The sequence below is a fragment of the Physeter macrocephalus genome, chromosome 8, assembly GCF_002837175.3.
Source record: "Physeter macrocephalus isolate SW-GA chromosome 8, ASM283717v5, whole genome shotgun sequence".
Lineage (NCBI taxonomy): Eukaryota > Metazoa > Chordata > Mammalia > Artiodactyla > Physeteridae > Physeter > Physeter macrocephalus.
The window spans coordinates 28,360,159-28,378,901 of record NC_041221.1 but is presented as its reverse complement, the minus strand read 5'-3'; the positions used below and the strand labels follow the sequence as shown (position 1 = coordinate 28,378,901).

The window sequence follows — 18,743 nt, the reverse complement described above, 5'->3', positions numbered from 1 at the left end:
ACAACGGGAGAGGCCACAACAGTGAGAGGCCCGCGTACCGCAAAAAAAATAATAATAATAATAAAATAAATAAATAAATAAATAAAATACCTAAAGACAAATGACAACGAAAACACAACGATCCAAAACCTATGGGTTGCAGCAAAAGCAGTTCTAAGGGACGTTTATAGCAATACAATCCTACCTCAAGAAACAAGAAGAATCTCAAACAATCTAACCTTACACCTAAAGGAACTAGAGAAAGAAGAACAAACAAAAATTCATCTAGAATAGATAGGTAAATAATGCACTGGGTAAATAGAATAGATGGAGTAATGTTATTAATAAATGTATTAAATAACATGATACTCTCATTTACCTAAACTTTAAAAAACTATGTAAATAGTTCAAGTGGATTCTGTTTTCATCAGTATCTAGGGTAGGGATTCAAATGGGGAGACCCCTAGAGGGATGCATGAGGATCTGAGACTGTAGAAACCACGCTTGTCTCTCCCAACCTGGAAACTGTGATCTGCTGCAGGTATAAGACCCATACCTCTATCCCCACAAAGATACACAGGGGAGCTCGGGTATTCTCCAGCTGCATCGGGGCAGATAAATGTTGTGAATGAATCAGTGTGTATTCATCATCGTGTACACTTGTAAATTTGTCTGTGATGGTAGGTGGCAGTGATCCTGTCCTGAAAATTACTCTGGAATCACGCCCACAACACTGACACGCTAATCACGTGTTTGGGGGTTTAACCAGAGAGGCAAGGGTCCTATTTGGGCCACTTGCTAGCTGTGTGATCTTGAGCAAGTGAAGAAAACTTTATGTGCTTGGTCTCTTCATCTGTAAAGTGGGTAGTAATAGTACAGCTCTCATAGGAAGTAGATGAAATGATTTAGTATGTACAAAGCTTTTCTTCCGGTTCCCGGCCCATAACAACTGCTGTATAGTGTTTGCTATTTTACTGTCCCCATGATCGTTGGCATAGACACAGATTCTATACCGAATCTGCCCAAGAAATGGATTAAAAGGATGGAAGCAAACAAGTGACTGATGGTGTCCCATATCCTGAAGTGACTGCCACCCGAAAATGCCCAGGAACCAAGGCAGGATGGGAAATCACAGAGCGCAGGGTGAGCACTTTTAGACCCTGCTGTGCAGGGAGAATGAACTGGCAGAGCTTTGTGGCTAGAGGACAAAGAGGGAGTTCAGATAGCTTTTGGTCTTTTACAGAAATTGAAATATGGTAGTATCATTCTCTTCCACCATCCCCCATCAAAAAGGAAAATAACCCTAAAGATTGTGGCATCAATGTGTAAAGTCAGAGGAAAACATGAAATTCTCAGCTTTTTCCTAATCTGCTGATGTTCCAAACACAACACATTAAAAAATTTTGCATTTTAATGATTTTAGTAGATTGGGCCATATAAAATTGCTGATTTGTGGATCAAATAAGATGAACTATCAGCAATTTTCATAGGGGTCGATTTATAATATGCCCTGGATATTGCTATTCTGTGCAGTACACTTTAATTGTTATTTTTTATGCTTTGTACCTGAGGGAAAATTTATTAAAAGCCATGTTTAACAAGATGTATATGAAATAAAAATATTTCAAGGCTGACCTATGGCTACATAAACATTGAGTTTGCATAAAAACTTCCAACCATTTTGTCTCGCTGATACATGGAACTTCTCAAATTGGAAGGGGCTTTAGGGAACACCTTTTCTAAAACTTTCTTCTGATAAGGAAACTGAGGGGTCCTGAGAGGTAAATGTAGTTGGTCAAGGTTACAGAAAGTTTCATAGCCAAGAACAAATCTCAGGTCCCCCGAGTCCCTATTCAGTTTCTCTTGTGGGAAAATCGAATCTCTATTGTCAGGAAATTTGTCAGGCAGGTGCAGGCTGTGTTCATAAAGAAGCTATATTCATGGGGTGGATAACACGGGTCTGAGCAGATCTCCTCTGACCTGAATGCCAAGACCCACCTTCTTCTTAGCCAGGCTCCTGATTCTGGGCATAATAAAGCTTGAAAAAAGAAAGCTATCTGTATCCAAGAATTCTCAAACCCCTTCAATCAAGTGATGCTGCTGTTACAACGTCCAGGAAAGAAATATTGAAAAAGAAGGTGTAAGGGCATCTACCGTGCTTTCATGCAAGGTACCTGATGTTACCCCTGCTTTACAGATGAAGAAACAGGTTCAGAGAAGCTGCCAGCACCCATGTCTGTCCATATTAGCATAGAAAGAAGGGGCCACCTTCCTTCCAGCTTCCAAATCTCACAGGAGTATATTCAGCTGGGAGAACTTCATGGGAGAAACCTGGTCTCAAGGAGCCTTGAACATGCAGTGGTTAGGCCTTCTAACCTCCCAAATTGAAAAAAGCATAAAATAGAGATAAAGGCAATCCTAGGAGGAGGCCCTGTACGGAATGCCTGGTACTGATTGGTTTGGGTCTCTTTCCCTGACCCAGTAACAGAGGCATAGTCTCATGGCCTTAAAGCAATCACGGTTTATTTCTTAAGCTGAGGGTTTGCTCATTTCTTGAAGTACAGTTGAGCCTTGAACAACACAGGTTGGAATTGCACAAGTCCCCTTATATGCGTATTTTTCTTTTCAAAAAATATATGGGTAAATTTTTTGGAGGTTTGCGACAGTTTGAAAAAACTTGCAGACGAGCCCTGTAGCCTGGAAATATAGAGAAAATTAAGAAAAAGGTATGTATGTCATGAATGCATACAATATATGTAGATACTAGTCTATCCTAACATAGTCATGAGTGATACTTAACATAAAATTAATAATGTGTTACTTTTCTTACTGTTTTATAACTTTGTTTTTGAAGAATTACATTATCATACAGTATGCCTCTCTTGTCATTGTGAAACTGAGGGTTAAATCCACTTCATCTGCCTTCACTAATCAAGGTAGTTTTAACACTTGCATGTCCTCGTAGCGGCACATCGCCTAAACAATAAGATGTTTGCCCTGGTTGTTTTCTAGGAACTTGAAGTCAGCTGCATCCGTTTGGAGCTGAGCTGGTTTAAGACCGCCGACCCTTCAACTGGGCATGCGCGAGTGACCTTTGCAGCCTGCAGAGGCCTGTAGCCTGGTTACGCCTGCGCAGAACCATGACTACCGCACCTTTTTCCAATCACCGTCCGCGCACCCTCCAAGTGCCCCATGCCTCAGCCCAGCCTGCTGCTTTTTTCGTTTCCCCATAAATACCCCGAGCTCCCTTGCCTTCGGAGAAGGTGATTTGTCCTTCTACCTCTTGGCTTGCTATCTTGCGAATAACCGCCACACACCCCTCTCTTTGCTGCAAACCTTGGTGTCTCAGCGTTCTGGCTTGCGGTGCATTGGGCAAGGTAAACCTGATTTAGTAACAGTTGACGCAACTGCATAGCTCTCTTCGTTTGTTTGTTTTAATCTGACATGTTTCCAATATGATATTATGAATGGCTGTAATACTGTATACCATAAAAAATGTTATAATTATGTAGTCATTGGCATATAGGCTAGGCCACCGTGAAGCCAATTGTATCGATTACAGTAAGCTACTATAAAGCAATCATGTTGCTGTTTCTTCGTTATCAATGCATGAATCGTTATATCTGTAAATACAAGTTTTTCACATTATTTTTTCATTTTTGATACCTAGTGTTAGTAATATGTGTGATATTGACTGTCTTTTGTATGAGACAATATTGATGTAGGTACCGACTATCCATCTTGTAAAGAGATGACAAAAGCTTACGATATTGATAAATACAGTACAGTTCTTGTAAATGTGTTTTCTCTTCCTTATGATTTTCTTAAAAGCATTCTTTAGTTTGCTTTATTGTAAGAATACAGTATATAGTACATGTAATATACAAAATATGTGTTAATTGACTTTTATCAGTAAGGCTTCTGGTTGACAGACTACTAGTAGTTCAGTTTTACTGAACTAGGGGTGTCGGTGAAGTAATCACTACACTGTTCAAAGGAAAACTGTATATGCGCAGGTGCCGGTGTAGGTAGGAAGAATACCCAAATGAAATCTGATATTGTTAGTAAGCGGAAAGGGGAAATGGGTGCTGGGTAATCAGCCGACAGACACCTAGTAGCGTAGCCCGTATTTAGATATGCTATAATTTATTCAACAGATTTACTACTGTTGGACACCTATGTTCTTTCTGATTTTTCAGTCTTCTAAGTTGTCTCTGCAAACACTTTGTTGGTAGCTCTACATTTGTACACATCCGTGATTATTTTCCTAGAACGAATTCTTAATGTTGAATTGCTGGGTTAAAGTAGATGAATGTTTTAATTTTTATTGGAGTATAGTTGATTTACAATGTTAGTTTCAGGTATAAAGCAAAGTGAATCTGTTATACATATACATGTATCCACTCTTTTTTAGATTTTTTTTTTCCCACATAGCCCATTACAGAGTATTGAGTAGAGTTCCCTGTACTATACAGTAGATCCTTATTAGTTACAAAGTAGATGAATGTTTGATTTGGTCTTGATAAACTTCCTCCCAGAAAGTTTGTTTCCCACCAGTCAATACCTCATAACCCTGGGAGTTGCACGTGTGCGGGTGTGTTTTAATTTTTGCAAAGTTAATAGGTAAAAACCTGTGCTTCTCAGATTACGTTCCACAGTGGTGTGCTGGGGTATGTGAGGCCACAGAAAAATTGTCACATCTTCATGCAACTGCAATTCTTTCAGACTTAACAGAAACTATTTTATGTTTCATGATATCATAACAGAAAGAAAAATCCATACAAATTTTATTGATAAAATATGAATCTTCATATGAATTTCCTGTTTACAATGGGGTGCACCTATCATCTCCTCCTTCCCAAGATTCTCCCTAATTCCGGAAATTCACTTTCCTCTGTATTAAGAGACCTTGGTAGAAATCTTGAAATAATTGCCCTTCACCAGGATTCTCTGATTATAATCATTGATTAAATAAAGCTGTGAAGATGCAAAAAGATAGTGCTGGCCCTGAGCGTAAGAATCATATTCAGAGGCAAGAAGTAGGAGAAAGAGGAAATGGATAGAAGATGCTAAAACCTGACATCAGAGGGCAAGTAGTTTCATCAAGGGTAAAGAAATTACTCCAGAGGTTTAATGATAGAGCCATGGCCTACCGTTTCTAGTGACAGAATCCAAGGCTTCTGCTTTTTGCCTCAGGAAATCCCAGCCTGCAGTCGCCAGCAGATGGGCAGGGAGATGAAGCCTGGCTGCTGTGTGTCCCACCATCATAGGGAAACCCTTGTTAATTCTCAGCACAAGTCAGTCCACAGACTCTTTGTGATCGTATGCCATTTATCTGGTCAAAATGGTTTGAATTGTTTTGCTTATTAGAATCACTTACTATTTGGAATGCAGTGACATTCAATGAAAACTCCAATGGTGAATGAGGAAGAGGTAATATCCAATTAAATTCACTTATGAGTAGCAGGTGTCATTGTGAAGGCATCATTGATGGGTTTTGTGCTCCTCTATTTTCCTAACGATAAAATTCCTGTTCTCTGGGCTGCCCCAAATTGTAGGGGTCCCAAAACAGTTCAAAAAGTTTTTTTGATGCACGGCAGCTAAATTAAAAATCTATGTCATCATAGCTCTTAAAGACAAAAAAAAACTTCAAAGCATTCAAGCCAAGTGGTTTCCACCTGAATGAATATTTGCACATCAAGGTTAGCAAGATAGTAACAGATAGAGCTTAACTGCACCCTATTTGAGTGAAGAGTGCCCTTTCAGGCACGTTCATGCAAGATGTCTCTAATAACATGTAATAGCATGGTGGTTACGTCTGGGATAAGACTAGTTTTCTCCCCTATAAATCTGGATGCAATAGCCTGTGTGGACATCCTATTTGCCCCTAGATCCCCGCTCTACCTGATAGGCAGCTGATCTTTATGGACAGCATCAACGGGAGGTCCTTGACCTCTTGCTTATGATTGTGTTTGGAAGTGGGAGGTCCTGGCAGAGACTGGAGGGTAGAAGACATTGAAGCAAAGGTATTTATTCCCCAGACCTCTCTGTAGGGCTGTGGGTTGGCAGTGACTCGTCTCAGGCCCTCTCCCCAGCTTCCTCCACCAATTCAAGTTCCTGAAACCACTCATTCCTCTTGCTCCTTTGGGCCCTTGTTCTCCACTGTTGCCAGCCCAGGGATGCTTCACCAAGCCTCACTGGTTTCCTTTAACCCTGCCCTGGGCTCTGTAAACAGTCTCTTCATTAAACTCTCCATTACTCATGTGCCATATGTTTCTTGCTGGGACCATGACAAATGCAGCTCTTGTAGATTCTATCAAACAGTATGAAATGTAATTCCAAGAAGCGCTTGGGGAAAGTACTCGATTCCCCCTAACCCACACTCTGAGTAGAAATGAGCACTTGACCAACCAAGAATTTATTTGGGTTTTTGAAAGCGTTTTTACTGTCTTTCAAAGATGACTCTAGTCATGCTGTTCATGACTTGGTGTCCTTTCCAGTTGTACCCCCAGGAGATTAAGTAGCACTGATACACAAACTCACTCTCCTCTAAGGCCAAGGGTATTGGTATTATTGGAGGGGGTGGGGGGCAGTGCCTGATACTCAAAAATAAAAATCCGACATTAAAGAATATGTCATAACAATACACATTCCATAAAGAACAGTTAGTGTCACTAATACTACCTTATTTTTGACTTGTAGTAATCGTTAAGTGGATTAAGGGAGGTCTTTGGCACTCCTAACTCTGGTCTGCAATAAAACATTAAATGTCTATCCTTCCAGTGCCTAGTAACTTAACATGAAAAATCCAAAGTTGTGTGAAATTTTGATAACAGAAAATGCATTCCTTGCCCTTCTCCTTGTAACCAGTCTCAAGAAAAAGTAAAATGCTTTCATATCCTTCTCATATGAGAACTTATAGGGCTACTATGAGAACAGAGATGGTCAGGGCATTAGATGTTGGACATAATGAAAATTATTTGTGGAGGATTTTAGGTAGTCAATGAATCTGCCAGTCAGGGAAGTGGAGTCACTATGAATATGAGATAAGGGCTTTATTACAGGAATTAGACCTCACATAACAGCAGAAGTAAAGGTTGGAGGGGAGTTGGAGGAATAGAAAATAAGTCACAAACTATACCTTCTGAAGCATTGGAATGGTAGGCAGGTCAGAGCAGGAATATCTGAGAAGCCACTGGACCACAAAAAGGAAGCTTGTGGAAAGGTCTAGGAACCTGTTGCCTTTGTGGAGCTACCACCTCTGTGGTTCCACCCTCAAGCATCTGGTAAGAGGCCTATCACTGCTGTTGGTCAACAAGGCCAACCAATAGGAAGAAGAGCAGGAGGCAGAGTAGAGGAGAGTTGGGAAAAGCTGTAACCTCCCAGGCTCTCCCATGCTTGTTCATCACCATTTATCCAACGTGACTCCTTCTGGGAGTAATGGACACTGTTTCCTTTCTATCTTCCAGATCTCAGGCAAGTTCCTTGGTTGGCTCTCACTTGGAACCACATAGAAAAGGGAATTCTAGGAAATGTATTTCCCAGATTAACCAAGTCAATACAGCATAATCCAGCACAGTTCATTCCTTTTCAACTATACATTCCTCTTCAAGCATATTTAACGTTTGAATAAAGACAACAACAAAATCATGCTTCTACCTAACATAGAACAATTGTTTGAAAATGTACAACCTCTCCTCCAGAAAGGACATATGAAAAATCTCCTATGTCGCTTTATCCACCTTTCGGTGACTTTCATTCCTCTTCTGAGTCACACTCCCACTCTGATAGCCTAAAACTTAAATATTGAGATGTGAGGTTAATCACTATGAATACATCTTATGTTAGATAGTAGAAAAACTGGTTAAATATATCTATATCTTCTGTATATCAGTACATTTATATAAAAGCAAGAATGGATTTATCACTACTACATTCCTTATTTCTGCAACTGACCATGTGATTACTGGTATTTCTAACTTCTTTCTTCCACTGTTTATTCTATATCCCTAATTTTTCCTAAGTTGGTCATAGTTCCTTCTTAGATGAGTCTCCAAACTTTGTGCATGAAGGGTTTGAACATTAATAGTTTACTGTTCTGTTGTAGCTTTCCATTAACTTTTATCACAGGTTATGGGAATACTAATACACAGCCCAGAGGAACTCTGATTCTAGATATACTCTTCTCTGACCCATTGTGCCGTAGCAACTTAATTTCCTCTTGATAATCAGGTGTCAGGACAGTAATCTCCTTTTTGCCTATTGGCTCAGTGACTTGAAGCCAAATGGCCAGGTGGCAGCTTCAACTTCCAGCTTAATGGATTTGTTGAATCCCCTGGTGGAAGCATTCTGCCTTGGGAACTAAGGAGTCAATGGGTTTAGCCCAAAACTAAAGGGATAGGAAGCAAAATTTCACTAAGGGTCACTAAGGGTAATTGTGAAAGGACCCACTCCCATATCCATCCCTTGATTACCAGACCTGAAAATCTTGGCTATGGGAAAAACAACATGTATTGATTCCTATATAATAATAATAATAAAATAAATAAATAAATAAATAAAATACCTAAAGACAAATGACAACGAAAACACAACGATCCAAAACCTATGGGTTGCAGCAAAAGCAGTTCTAAGGGACGTTTATAGCAATACAATCCTACCTCAAGAAACAAGAAGAATCTCAAACAATCTAACCTTACACCTAAAGGAACTAGAGAAAGAAGAACAAACAAAAATTCATCTAGAATAGATAGGTAAATAATGCACTGGGTAAATAGAATAGATGGAGTAATGTTATTAATAAATGTATTAAATAACATGATACTCTCATTTACCTAAACTTTAAAAAACTATGTAAATAGTTCAAGTGGATTCTGTTTTCATCAGTATCTAGGGTAGGGATTCAAATGGGGAGACCCCTAGAGGGATGCATGAGGATCTGAGACTGTAGAAACCACGCTTGTCTCTCCCAACCTGGAAACTGTGATCTGCTGCAGGTATAAGACCCATACCTCTATCCCCACAAAGATACACAGGGGAGCTCGGGTATTCTCCAGCTGCATCGGGGCAGATAAATGTTGTGAATGAATCAGTGTGTATTCATCATCGTGTACACTTGTAAATTTGTCTGTGATGGTAGGTGGCAGTGATCCTGTCCTGAAAATTACTCTGGGAATCATGCCCACAACACTGACACGCTAATCACATGTTTGGGGGCTTAACCAGAGAGGCAGGGGTCCTGTTTGGGCCACTTGCTAGCTGTGTGATCTTGAGCAAGTGAAGAAAACTTTATGTGCCTGGTCTCTTCATCTGTAAAGTGGGTAGTAGTAGTACAGCTCTCATAGGAAGGTAAAGATGAAATGATTTAGTATGTACAAAGCATTTCTTCCAGTTCCCGGCCCATAAGAAGTGCTATATAGTGTTTGCTATTTTAATATCTCCGTCATTGTTGTCATAGACATAGATGCCGAATCTTCCCAAGAAATGGATTAAAATGATGCAAGCAAACAAGTCACTGATTTTAAAAAAAAAAAAAAAAAAGAAAGAAAGAAAAAGAAAAACAACAAATAAGTATCTCAAAATTCAAAGTAAAAATTTCATGGTCAGTGCCTGGATCTCAGAAAAAGAGTCACAGTCTGTCAAATAAAGAAGGAGTGGGTCATGGGTCTTCTTTTTTTTTTTTTTTTTTTTTAAACCTTTTTGTTTTAGAATTATTTTAGATTTACAGAAGCGTTGTGAAGATAGCACGGACCCTTCACCCCACACTCCATCTTACTCTGCTGTGGTACATTTCTCACAAATAAGGAACCAACCCCAGGACGTTATTGTGACCTAAACTCCACAGTTCATTCAGATTTCATGAGCGTTTTCCTCATGTCCCTCCTCTGTTCTAGGATCGCATCCATGCTACCACGTTACAGTTCGTCATCTTGTCTCCTTAGCCTCCTCTGGTTTGTGAGAGTTTCTCAGACTTTGCTTGTCTTTGTGGCCTTGAGTGGTGAGGCACTATGTAGAATGTCGCTCAATTTGGTTTTGTCTGGGGTTTTTCTCATGGTTAGACTGGGCATATGGGCTTTCGGGAGGAAAACCACATAGTTAAAGGACCATTCTCATCACATCTCCTCAAGAGAACATGCTATCAACATGACATCACTGATGATGTTACCTTGATCACCTGGCCCATTATGTTTGCCAGGTTTCTCCACCGTGAAGGTTTTTTCCCCCCCTTTCCATCTTGTCCTTCTTTGGAAGGAAGTTACTATGATCAGCCCACACTCCAGGAGTGGGGAGATATGCCTCCACGTCCCTAAGCGGGGAGTATTCTACAGAAATTACTTGTAATTCTGCGCTGGAGATTTGTCCCTATTTGTTTATATATATCAGTATAGACTCATGGGTATTTACTCTGTGCTGTGGCTCATAATTCAGTACTACATCACTTTTTGTTGCTCAGATTCCTCCAGCTTTGCCAGTGGGAGCTCTCTCTTCTGGACTCCTGTGTCCTTCGATGTATTGTTCCAAGCTGATCGTCTTGTATATTTCCCACCCTAGTCCTAGAGTGAGCCATCTCTCCAAGGACCCCTGGTTCCTTTTACTGGAGAATAAATAGAAGAACCAAGATCCGGGCATGGAGTGGGCTGTTGTGCTTTGCTGGCTGCTTCCTAATGAGATAATGTTGACAGCAAGCTCAGCAGCAGAAAACCCAACCCTGCAGCTACCCCCAGGAACAAATCATGTTCACTGTCAGTAGTTTATTAGGTTTGCGTTCTGGTTTGGAAAAGTCAACGTCATTAGGCTCTGCAAATATTTGAGGAACACGGCACGGCATGTCCTGGTCAACTAGGAGGGCATGTTCTAAGTCAAGACTACTCTGGGTGAACTCATCAGAAAGACACTTTTCCTGAAATATTCTTTGTTACATTAGCTTCTAGAGCTTCTTGTTTTCTGAAACAGACTGGTTAAATCTCATCTGGTTATGATGCTAGGGGTCAAGATGTTTCTTGGAAAAATTTGATCTGCATATAGGGATTGCAGCTTTTAACCAACACCAAACCTACTTCTGAGTTGCATGTATTTCTTTCTGGGCAATGCTGGAAGTAAGTCACTTTGTTTTAAAGAACTTGCTGGAAGGTAAGGAGCATTTTCATACTGGAAGTATAGCAAAGGCAAAGGCTCAAATTCAGAGACTTCAGGGAGAAAAAGAAAGGAAGTGTCGATCCATGTGGCATTGCTTCCCTTTAAACCTGTGATTGCTGAAGCCCCAGACTAGACTGAGAGCATTCAGTTACACCGATCTAGAAACACCCAATCTAGGCTGTGGGTGCGTGGGGCTGAAAACTTGAGAAGAAGCACCTCGGTGGCACGTGGCCTTGATAGGGGCCTGTAGGGTGTCTTTGGCACAGACAGATACCAGATGGAGAACAGAGGGGCTTAGTGGTGTCAAGTTAAATCATACTGTAGACTTTTAGAAATGACATAGCAAGCCTCCCTCCTGGGAAGCTCTGTTAGAGATCCACCATGTCTTACTGTTTTGCTTTCAAGTCACCAGAACTGCAGTCACCCGCCCTGGTTACTCGATATTTATGTCAGTGTCTCCGGTAATTTGGATGCACTTGCTATCTTGCGCCCTCAGGTTGGACTCCTCCAAAGGTTACTGACTTTCTCCTCCAGGGCAGTGGAAAGCCTCCAGGTGACCATTATCTGTGCAGAGAAGCCAGAGGGAGGGCTGACCTTTGCCACCGGTGCCTGCTTGCACTTTCCTCTGTGACATGCAATTACACGCTCCTTTTTCCTTGGTTTTTTGTCATTTAAAAGGCACTTCCCAGTGATTTTGCAAGGCACAGAGAGATTGCAACAGGAGGCATTATCTCACATTCAGATAATCACTGGCTATAAACTAAGTAAAGCCTGCCAATGGTTTTCCTGGAAGCTTAAGGGTTTTTTTTTAGCAGCACGCAGCCTAGAGAGCTCCCTCCAGCCAGAGAGGAAACCCAGGAGAGCTTATCCTCCATCAGTCCTGACGCACAATCAAGTCCAGAGTTGGGGCAGTGCTCACTTAATTCTTTACAGCTTTACTGCTGTGGAAAATATTTGAAGGGAGGGGTGATCAATCTACTTGTCAAGAAAATGAACCGTGTCCCAGTGCTGTGCTCAGTGTCGTTGTGAACGTATCACGAAATCGCCACTATGCCTGGGCCGTAGGCGTGAGTGACAGCTCACCATTTCAGGCTGGCAGCTTTGCAGTGAGAAAAGATGGCAGGGCTGCTTGTCCGGGACACTAGGTAATAAAGCCTCCGAGCCCCGCGTTGCTAGATCTTCGGAAGTATTTTTCCCTTCATGTCAAAGATGCGGTGTAAGTACGTGCATCAGGCAGTAGGGTTAAATGATAGTACATCTGTCATCTTTGAAAATCAAATGGGATATTCTTCCCAGATGCTGAAAAATGCAAGATAGAATAAAAGTTCCATTGCATTTATAAAAGTGAAGCGTATTTATAACAGACCCTCCGAGGTATTTTTTTAACATATTTCAACATGACATAGTAAATAGGACCAGCCTAATTCCATGAAACTTAATTTACCCAAAGCCGAAAGGCTGTTACAGTCTAAAACTTCAGTGTTCTGTTTTTACACGAACGCAATTCATTTTATAATGCATTCACTTTCATTTTAGAGAAGAATCACTTGCCTCTTAAGAAAGGGAGAGAAGTATTTTATGCAACTGGCATTTTTCTAACATTCTCTTCCAAAATTATAGCGTTACATTTTTAAATTCAGCTTTTCAATCGGTTACACACACACAAAGCTTAAAAAGTCAGGTCTCTAAGAACTGGTCCCCGCAATAGCTCTTCTCCCAACCTGCCCTCGCCTTTTCTCCTACTCCCAGATCTGGTTCAGTGCAATTCTGCCTGCATCCAAATGCTTTCAGGTCACTTTTTATTATTTGGTTAAAATTAATGTAAAAATTACATTAATAAGCATGCTCACCCTGAACTGAGCTGTCCAGCAGCCTAGGTAAGCCTTCCACACTGGCCCGGCTACCCGCTCAGATGCCTGCCTGTCACATGGGCCCCGCTGCCAGCCTCCCTCTGGGGCAGGTGTGGCGAATGGGCCAGGGCCTGTGTTGTCAGGTGAGAACAGAGCAAGGCGGAGGCAGCTCGAGGACCCATGTGCCAGCCCCCAGATCGGGCAGGTTCACCCTCTTTCCTAGCTCCTCGGGGATCACGTGATACCTGCCTTCTCATTTCACTCATGTACACCTTTTTCTAACAACCTTGCTTCCTGCCTTTTTTCCCCCGCAGCTCTGTTTTGTGATGTTCTGGACCCCCAATGTTTCCGAGAAAATTTTGATAGACATCATTGGTGTGGACTTTGCCTTCGCAGAACTCTGCGTTGTTCCCTTGCGAATCTTCTCCTTCTTCCCGGTTCCAGGTAAACAGAGAATGAAAGAAAAATTCCTATTTACCCTCATGCCTGATTCAGTCTTCTTTGTTGGCAAACGTTTGCAGTCCTGTCCCCCCGCCAAAAAAATGTTTTTTTAAAGTTTTTAAATTTCACAGTGGCTTAAAAAGATGCAAAGACATTATCCAGTCAGTTGAAAGTTTGAGAAACAAGTCAAACAGGCGTCATTTGTTTCTTAAAGGACAGTGGTTGCAAACTCAGTAAAAAGAGCCCAAAGGGATAGCATGAGAAGTTCCGGGGGCAGTAGAACAGTTCTGTGTCTTCACTGTGGTGATGGTTACACAAATCCATGCCTGTATTGAGACTCTAAAAGGAAGGACTGCTGGAGAAAAGAAGAATCCAGAGTCAAAGCTGAGGCCAGAAATGGGCCGTGGAGCTAGTCGAAGCCGGGGCTGATGGCACACCTGCCACCCTGTGTTTGTTCCCGAGTCAGGCCACGAGCTGCCCCTGCTCTGAGAGGCCAAGCATTCCTGGAGACTGTTGGGGTACCCTGTGGTCCTTGGGGGTGGGGTGGGGGTCACCGGGCGAGCCAAGCTTTGGTGCCCTTGAGCGGGGGCTGGAGGTCCCAGAGCTAGGACTGGGGTGGGACTCGCCTTTCGTCTTTCCTCGCCTGTCAGACCACAGGCGTGCAGACAGCCGGCCCCGCCTGTCTTTGCCACCTGCTGGGTTCGGGCCAATCAGGTTAGCACCCCGCCCGTGCGGCCTCACCCTTTCCCTTGGCCAAACACAAGTGAGCGTCTATGTCTCATAAATTCAGTGCTTCCACCTGGGGTGGGCGGAGCATGGCGTCAGACCGGGAAGACTGCAGATTCTTCCTCCAGAGGTACCCTGGACACGAGCTTTCACCCCAGGAGTGAGCACTTCCTCCCCCTCGATAGGCCTATGCCTGCTGCCGCCCACATGGGATGCTGTGCCCCAAAGCAGCCCGTCAATCCTTGACGCGCTGGCCTTGGAGCCCCTACCTGGCCCTGGGGCCGGTGCCCTGCCTGCCCTCCGGAAGCTCACAAGTCAGGGCGGGGAGACGGGGTACAGGGAACACGTCGTGAGGCCTTTACGAAAACGCGGGAGCCAGCCGCGGGCCAGTGGTCAGGATGCTGGGGAGGAAACAGGGAAGTGATACCCGTCCCTCTACTTCACCCCCACCTCCGTCCTCCGCACCTCCCCCAGCCTGCGGGCTGGCAAACCCAGCTTCTGGTCCAGATCCTCTCCTCCCAGAGTCAAGCTGGATCACCACCGAGTTGCCGCTTCTCTCTGAGTTTTCTAGACAGGCGCGATCAGAGCTTGAGGCGCGGGGGGGGGGGGGGGGGGCGGGGCAGGGGCGGGCGTGGAGGGACCGGCAGCAGCCCCAGGCCCCAGGGATGGCGCTCGCGGCGGCGAAAGGGGCTGCCCACACCCCCCTCTCTGGACACCAAGGCTGTGAGGTGAGGGAGCCGAGGCGGGCACGGGGCTCCCCCAGGCCCGGAGGCGGGGACCAGGGGCCTGGCGGGAAGACGAGGTGCCCAGCGCAGGGCAACGGCAGCAAGGCCTGGGCCCCACGCAGCCGCCCAGGGGCCCTGCGTGCGCCGCGGGGCGCTCTCGGGCGTTAGAAGCAGCAGGGTGGGGGAAGCGGGGCATTGCTGACGAGTCCTCGGCTCTCCCCTCAGTCACCGTGAGGGCCCATCTCACCGGGTGGCTGATGACCCTGAAGAAGACGTTCGTCCTGGCCCCCAGCTCCGCGCTGCGGATCGTCGTGCTCATCACCAGCCTCGTGGTCCTGCCCTCCCTGGGGTACGTTGTCGGGGGCCTGCGGCTGCAGGTCCTGCTGCCACGCTCACGCTCCGTGCAGAAGGTCACATCCGCTCTTCCCTGGGAAACCCCCAGGCGCGTCTAGAGTTAGACGTGCCGAGGGGTGCCTGGGTTCGGGTGGGAGGCTGTCGAGGTCCATTCTAGAAGAGTACTTTCGGGGTCGGGCCCATACACAAAGCGCACCGAGCCGCTATCACGGCGTGGCAGGCACGGGAGGGCGGACACACAGGGGAGCCAGGGTGTCGCCCTGGTCCGCAGGGGCTCCCGGCCCCTTGGGGAAGGCGCATGCTCCGTCCCACGGCTCGGGAAACCGCACGGTGCAGAGAGGTCGGCCGGGATGCCGCGGGCTCCCAAGCGGGGGCCGTGCCCCTCCCCCAGGAGGTGCTGAGCTGAGACCCGGAGCTGCAGGCCCCTCCCCCCGCAGGTGGCCCGTTTACTAGCTGCAGCCCTAACCAGCAGACCTCGAACGCGGTCGTCCGGCCCCCCGTTGTCTGTACCTTTCCCGGGTTTGGGCGGGGTTTTGGCTCTGTGCCTCGGCGGGGCTTTACCAGACAGACGGCCTCTGTGTTCTCAAACCCAGGGTACACGGAGCCACCCTGGGCGTGGGCTCCCTCCTCGCGGGGTTTGTGGGAGAATCCACCATGGTCGCCATAGCAGCGTGCTACGTCTATCGGAAGCAGGTGAGAGATGGCGACAGGACGGCGCGCCTGCCCGGCACTCCCCGGGCGTAGGAGACAGAGTCTGCAGGGTCCGCATAGGCCGTGGAGGGGAGGGGAGGGCACAGCCCCCGCGGGCAAGGGCTGCAGGGGAGCGGCGCCCTCGGGCAGAGGCAGGTCTCCATCAGCTGACGGGCCGGCGGGGAGGTAGGGCCCGCCCACCCCCCACCCGCGCCCCGAACGCTTAACACGACAGCCGGGCACGCAGGCCGCTCCCGAGCGACCCCGCTGTAAGGACGGCGAGCTCGCCCCAGCCATAAACGAGATCCCGGTCCGCGGCGAGGGGTCCCCTGAGGCCCCGTGGCCGCCCCCTGCTCTTGGCTCTGCCGCGCGGCCGCCCTGCCCCAGCCCCACGCTGATGAGTCTGCTTTGGCCTAGAAAAAGAAGATGGAAAACGAGTCGGCCGCCGAGGGGGAGGACTCGGCCATGACGGACATACCTCCCGCCGAGGAGGGCCCGGACGCCGTGGAGCTGCAGGAGGAGCGCGAATGAGGCGCGGACGCCCGGGCGCTGCAGGGACGGCCCAGATGACACCTCCGCGTCATCTGCCCTCCCGTCGTGATTTGTTCCGCTTTCGTCTTTGGTTTTCCTTTGGGTAATGAAAGGGGCCTTGAGCTCACGCTTTCACGGCCACTCCGGCATATACTGGGCACGCCCACGCTGACGTGAGGACCTGCACAGCGGTCTCGCCGTTGCTTTGTGGAAACGAACCAAACGACTGACTTCATGCCCCGCTCCGTGAGAACCCCGAAGACGTGGCTGCCTCGTAGCCCACGTCGCCTCCGCACCCCCTCGGACAGTCTCCCCTCGGAACCAAAGGCCCGCGGCTGCGCCGTCCAACGCCCCTCAGACGCCACCGCCCGGCAGGCCCCAGACTGACCCTGGCCCCTTGCGTCGCTCTTGAGAACCAACAGGTGACAACTCGGCTTTCTTTGGTCGGCTTCCCAGTAACGTGACTGTGTCAAGAGATGTGGCTCAGAGGCACGGCACCGTGGATGCGACGTGTGAACGCGCTGACAGGTGGACGGACGGAAAGAATCTCCCGTGGGAAGGTGTGAGGGGCCTTGGGGACAGAAACTGACACATGCAAACGATAGCACTTCACCTCGCCTCCTCCTAGGTTTGAGCGCGCGCTCACTTTCAGGCCCTGTCCCGTACATATACGTGAGCTGCCTTGTTAAAGGTGTCCCGAAGCGCATCTCCCGGTTGCCGCGGCCTTGGGCATGACTTTCCCTGAAGGCTTGTTTTTCCACTCACCTTTCCTGAAGATGGCACTAGAGCAAGGGAAACGGACGGAGCATTCTAACTTTACGTTTTAGTTTTTAAAGTGAACTGAAGCTTTAAGTCATAATCTAGCATTCTAATGCCAGGTTGCTGTATCATCACTTTGGAAGTAGATTTATGACCTGGTCCCGCCGTTCTTAGTCCTAACCGTGCGGCACAGGTAATTCCGAGTGTACTTCTGTACTCCCCTCTCACACCACACAAGAAAGCAAGACATTTTATAAACGATAGCAAAGTCACTATGTGATATTCCCTGAAATGACACATTTGAAATCCATTTAGTGCAGTATATTTTTCTAAGTTTTGGAAAGCGGGTTTTTTCTTTAAAAAAATTATGGACACGGTTCGCTAAATTCTTGATTTAGTCAAAATTCCTAGACTGAAAGAACCTAAACACAAAACTATTTTAAAGATATAAATATATACTGTATATGTTATGTAATTTATTTTAGGCTATGATACATTTCCTATTTTCGCATTTTCAATAAAATGTCTCTAATACAATACGGTGATAGCTCGTGTGCTCAACATACCTGCAGTTGAAACGTATTGTATCGATGAACAGTGTGTCTTGTTTGCAGCAGTTTTACAGTCTGTCGTTTGTATATAAATGTAAGGGTCAGTAAATGACAAGAGAACTATTTTTCATTATGAGCAACAGGGGTGTAAATGGGTCAGCTGATGTAGACAATAGTGGGAATGGAAATATATGCTAGAAGGGCAGAAAAGAAAGAAGAAGTCAAGCCTTTTGCGTTTATTGCTTTCAGTGCCGTGTAATCATATTGTTCCTCATAGAAAAAAAGAATGTAAAGGCTCGGAGTCAGCCATGAACATCACAGGGTTCGTTCACATGTCTGGACACCCAGTGACCCCTGGGGGACAAATCCTCATGTGCTTCCTCTGAGCGGGTTTTCCGCTGAGAATTAAGATGCGTCGCTTTGGGGTGGTTTCAGGGGCAGATCTGAGAAGATGGGGAAAAAATCTAACTGTATCGGCTTTTTTAAAGTACATGACTAGAAAATTAAACAGCAGTATTTTTTAACATGTGTGACTAGTATTTCATGCTTGTGGGGTTGGAGCTTAAAGAGTACATTGAAAAAGCAAATTCTTTCCCTCCAAATCGGGGAAGACCAGCTAGGCTCTTCATTATGCGATTAGAACACAGCATTACAACCTCAGAGACACCTTCGGTGATAAAGAGTCACGGGCCAGGGTGTTTTGTTAGTTTCAGAAAACAGGAAACAAGCCCCGACCCAGGCCACGATGACGGGGCTGCGATTGTGCAGGGCGCGTGTGTCCAAAACCTTTCTCCTCCAGCCATGTGCCCTCTCCTCCCAGGTTCCTTCATTCGCCTGGGCTGCTCAAGTCACTTCACAGCTTGGGCTGACAAGCACACACCTTAACTTGCAGAGCAAAACCCGCTGCTGGCAGGCTCTTCTGCAGCTCTTCTAACCGACACAGACAGGAGAGGAAGAGGAATGGGTCTCCTTCCCACTTTTCAGGGTGAGGGGGGCACCCC

At 46.0% G+C, this 18,743-nt stretch overlaps 2 protein-coding genes across 5 annotated transcripts in view; one reads left to right on the top strand and one right to left on the bottom strand.

Annotated features, from left to right (window-relative positions):
• Nucleotides 1-17,460, top strand: part of ANKH (ANKH inorganic pyrophosphate transport regulator) — a 155,290-nt gene extending 137,830 nt beyond the window's left edge. The window contains exons 9-12 of one of the 2 annotated variants that reach the window (XM_007102335.4): nucleotides 13,280-13,409; nucleotides 15,083-15,206; nucleotides 15,805-15,904; nucleotides 16,319-17,460. In XM_007102335.4, the coding sequence (XP_007102397.1) occupies nucleotides 13,280-13,409; nucleotides 15,083-15,206; nucleotides 15,805-15,904; nucleotides 16,319-16,432 (468 nt within the window). In that variant the 3' untranslated portion in view covers nucleotides 16,433-17,460. The remainder of the gene's footprint in view (nucleotides 1-13,279; nucleotides 13,410-15,082; nucleotides 15,207-15,804; nucleotides 15,905-16,318) is intronic. The other variant, XM_007102336.4, reaches the window with a different exon arrangement.
• Nucleotides 1-18,743, bottom strand: part of OTULIN (OTU deubiquitinase with linear linkage specificity) — an 84,418-nt gene that overhangs the window by 20,022 nt on the left and 45,653 nt on the right. The gene's annotated exons all lie outside the window — the stretch shown is intronic.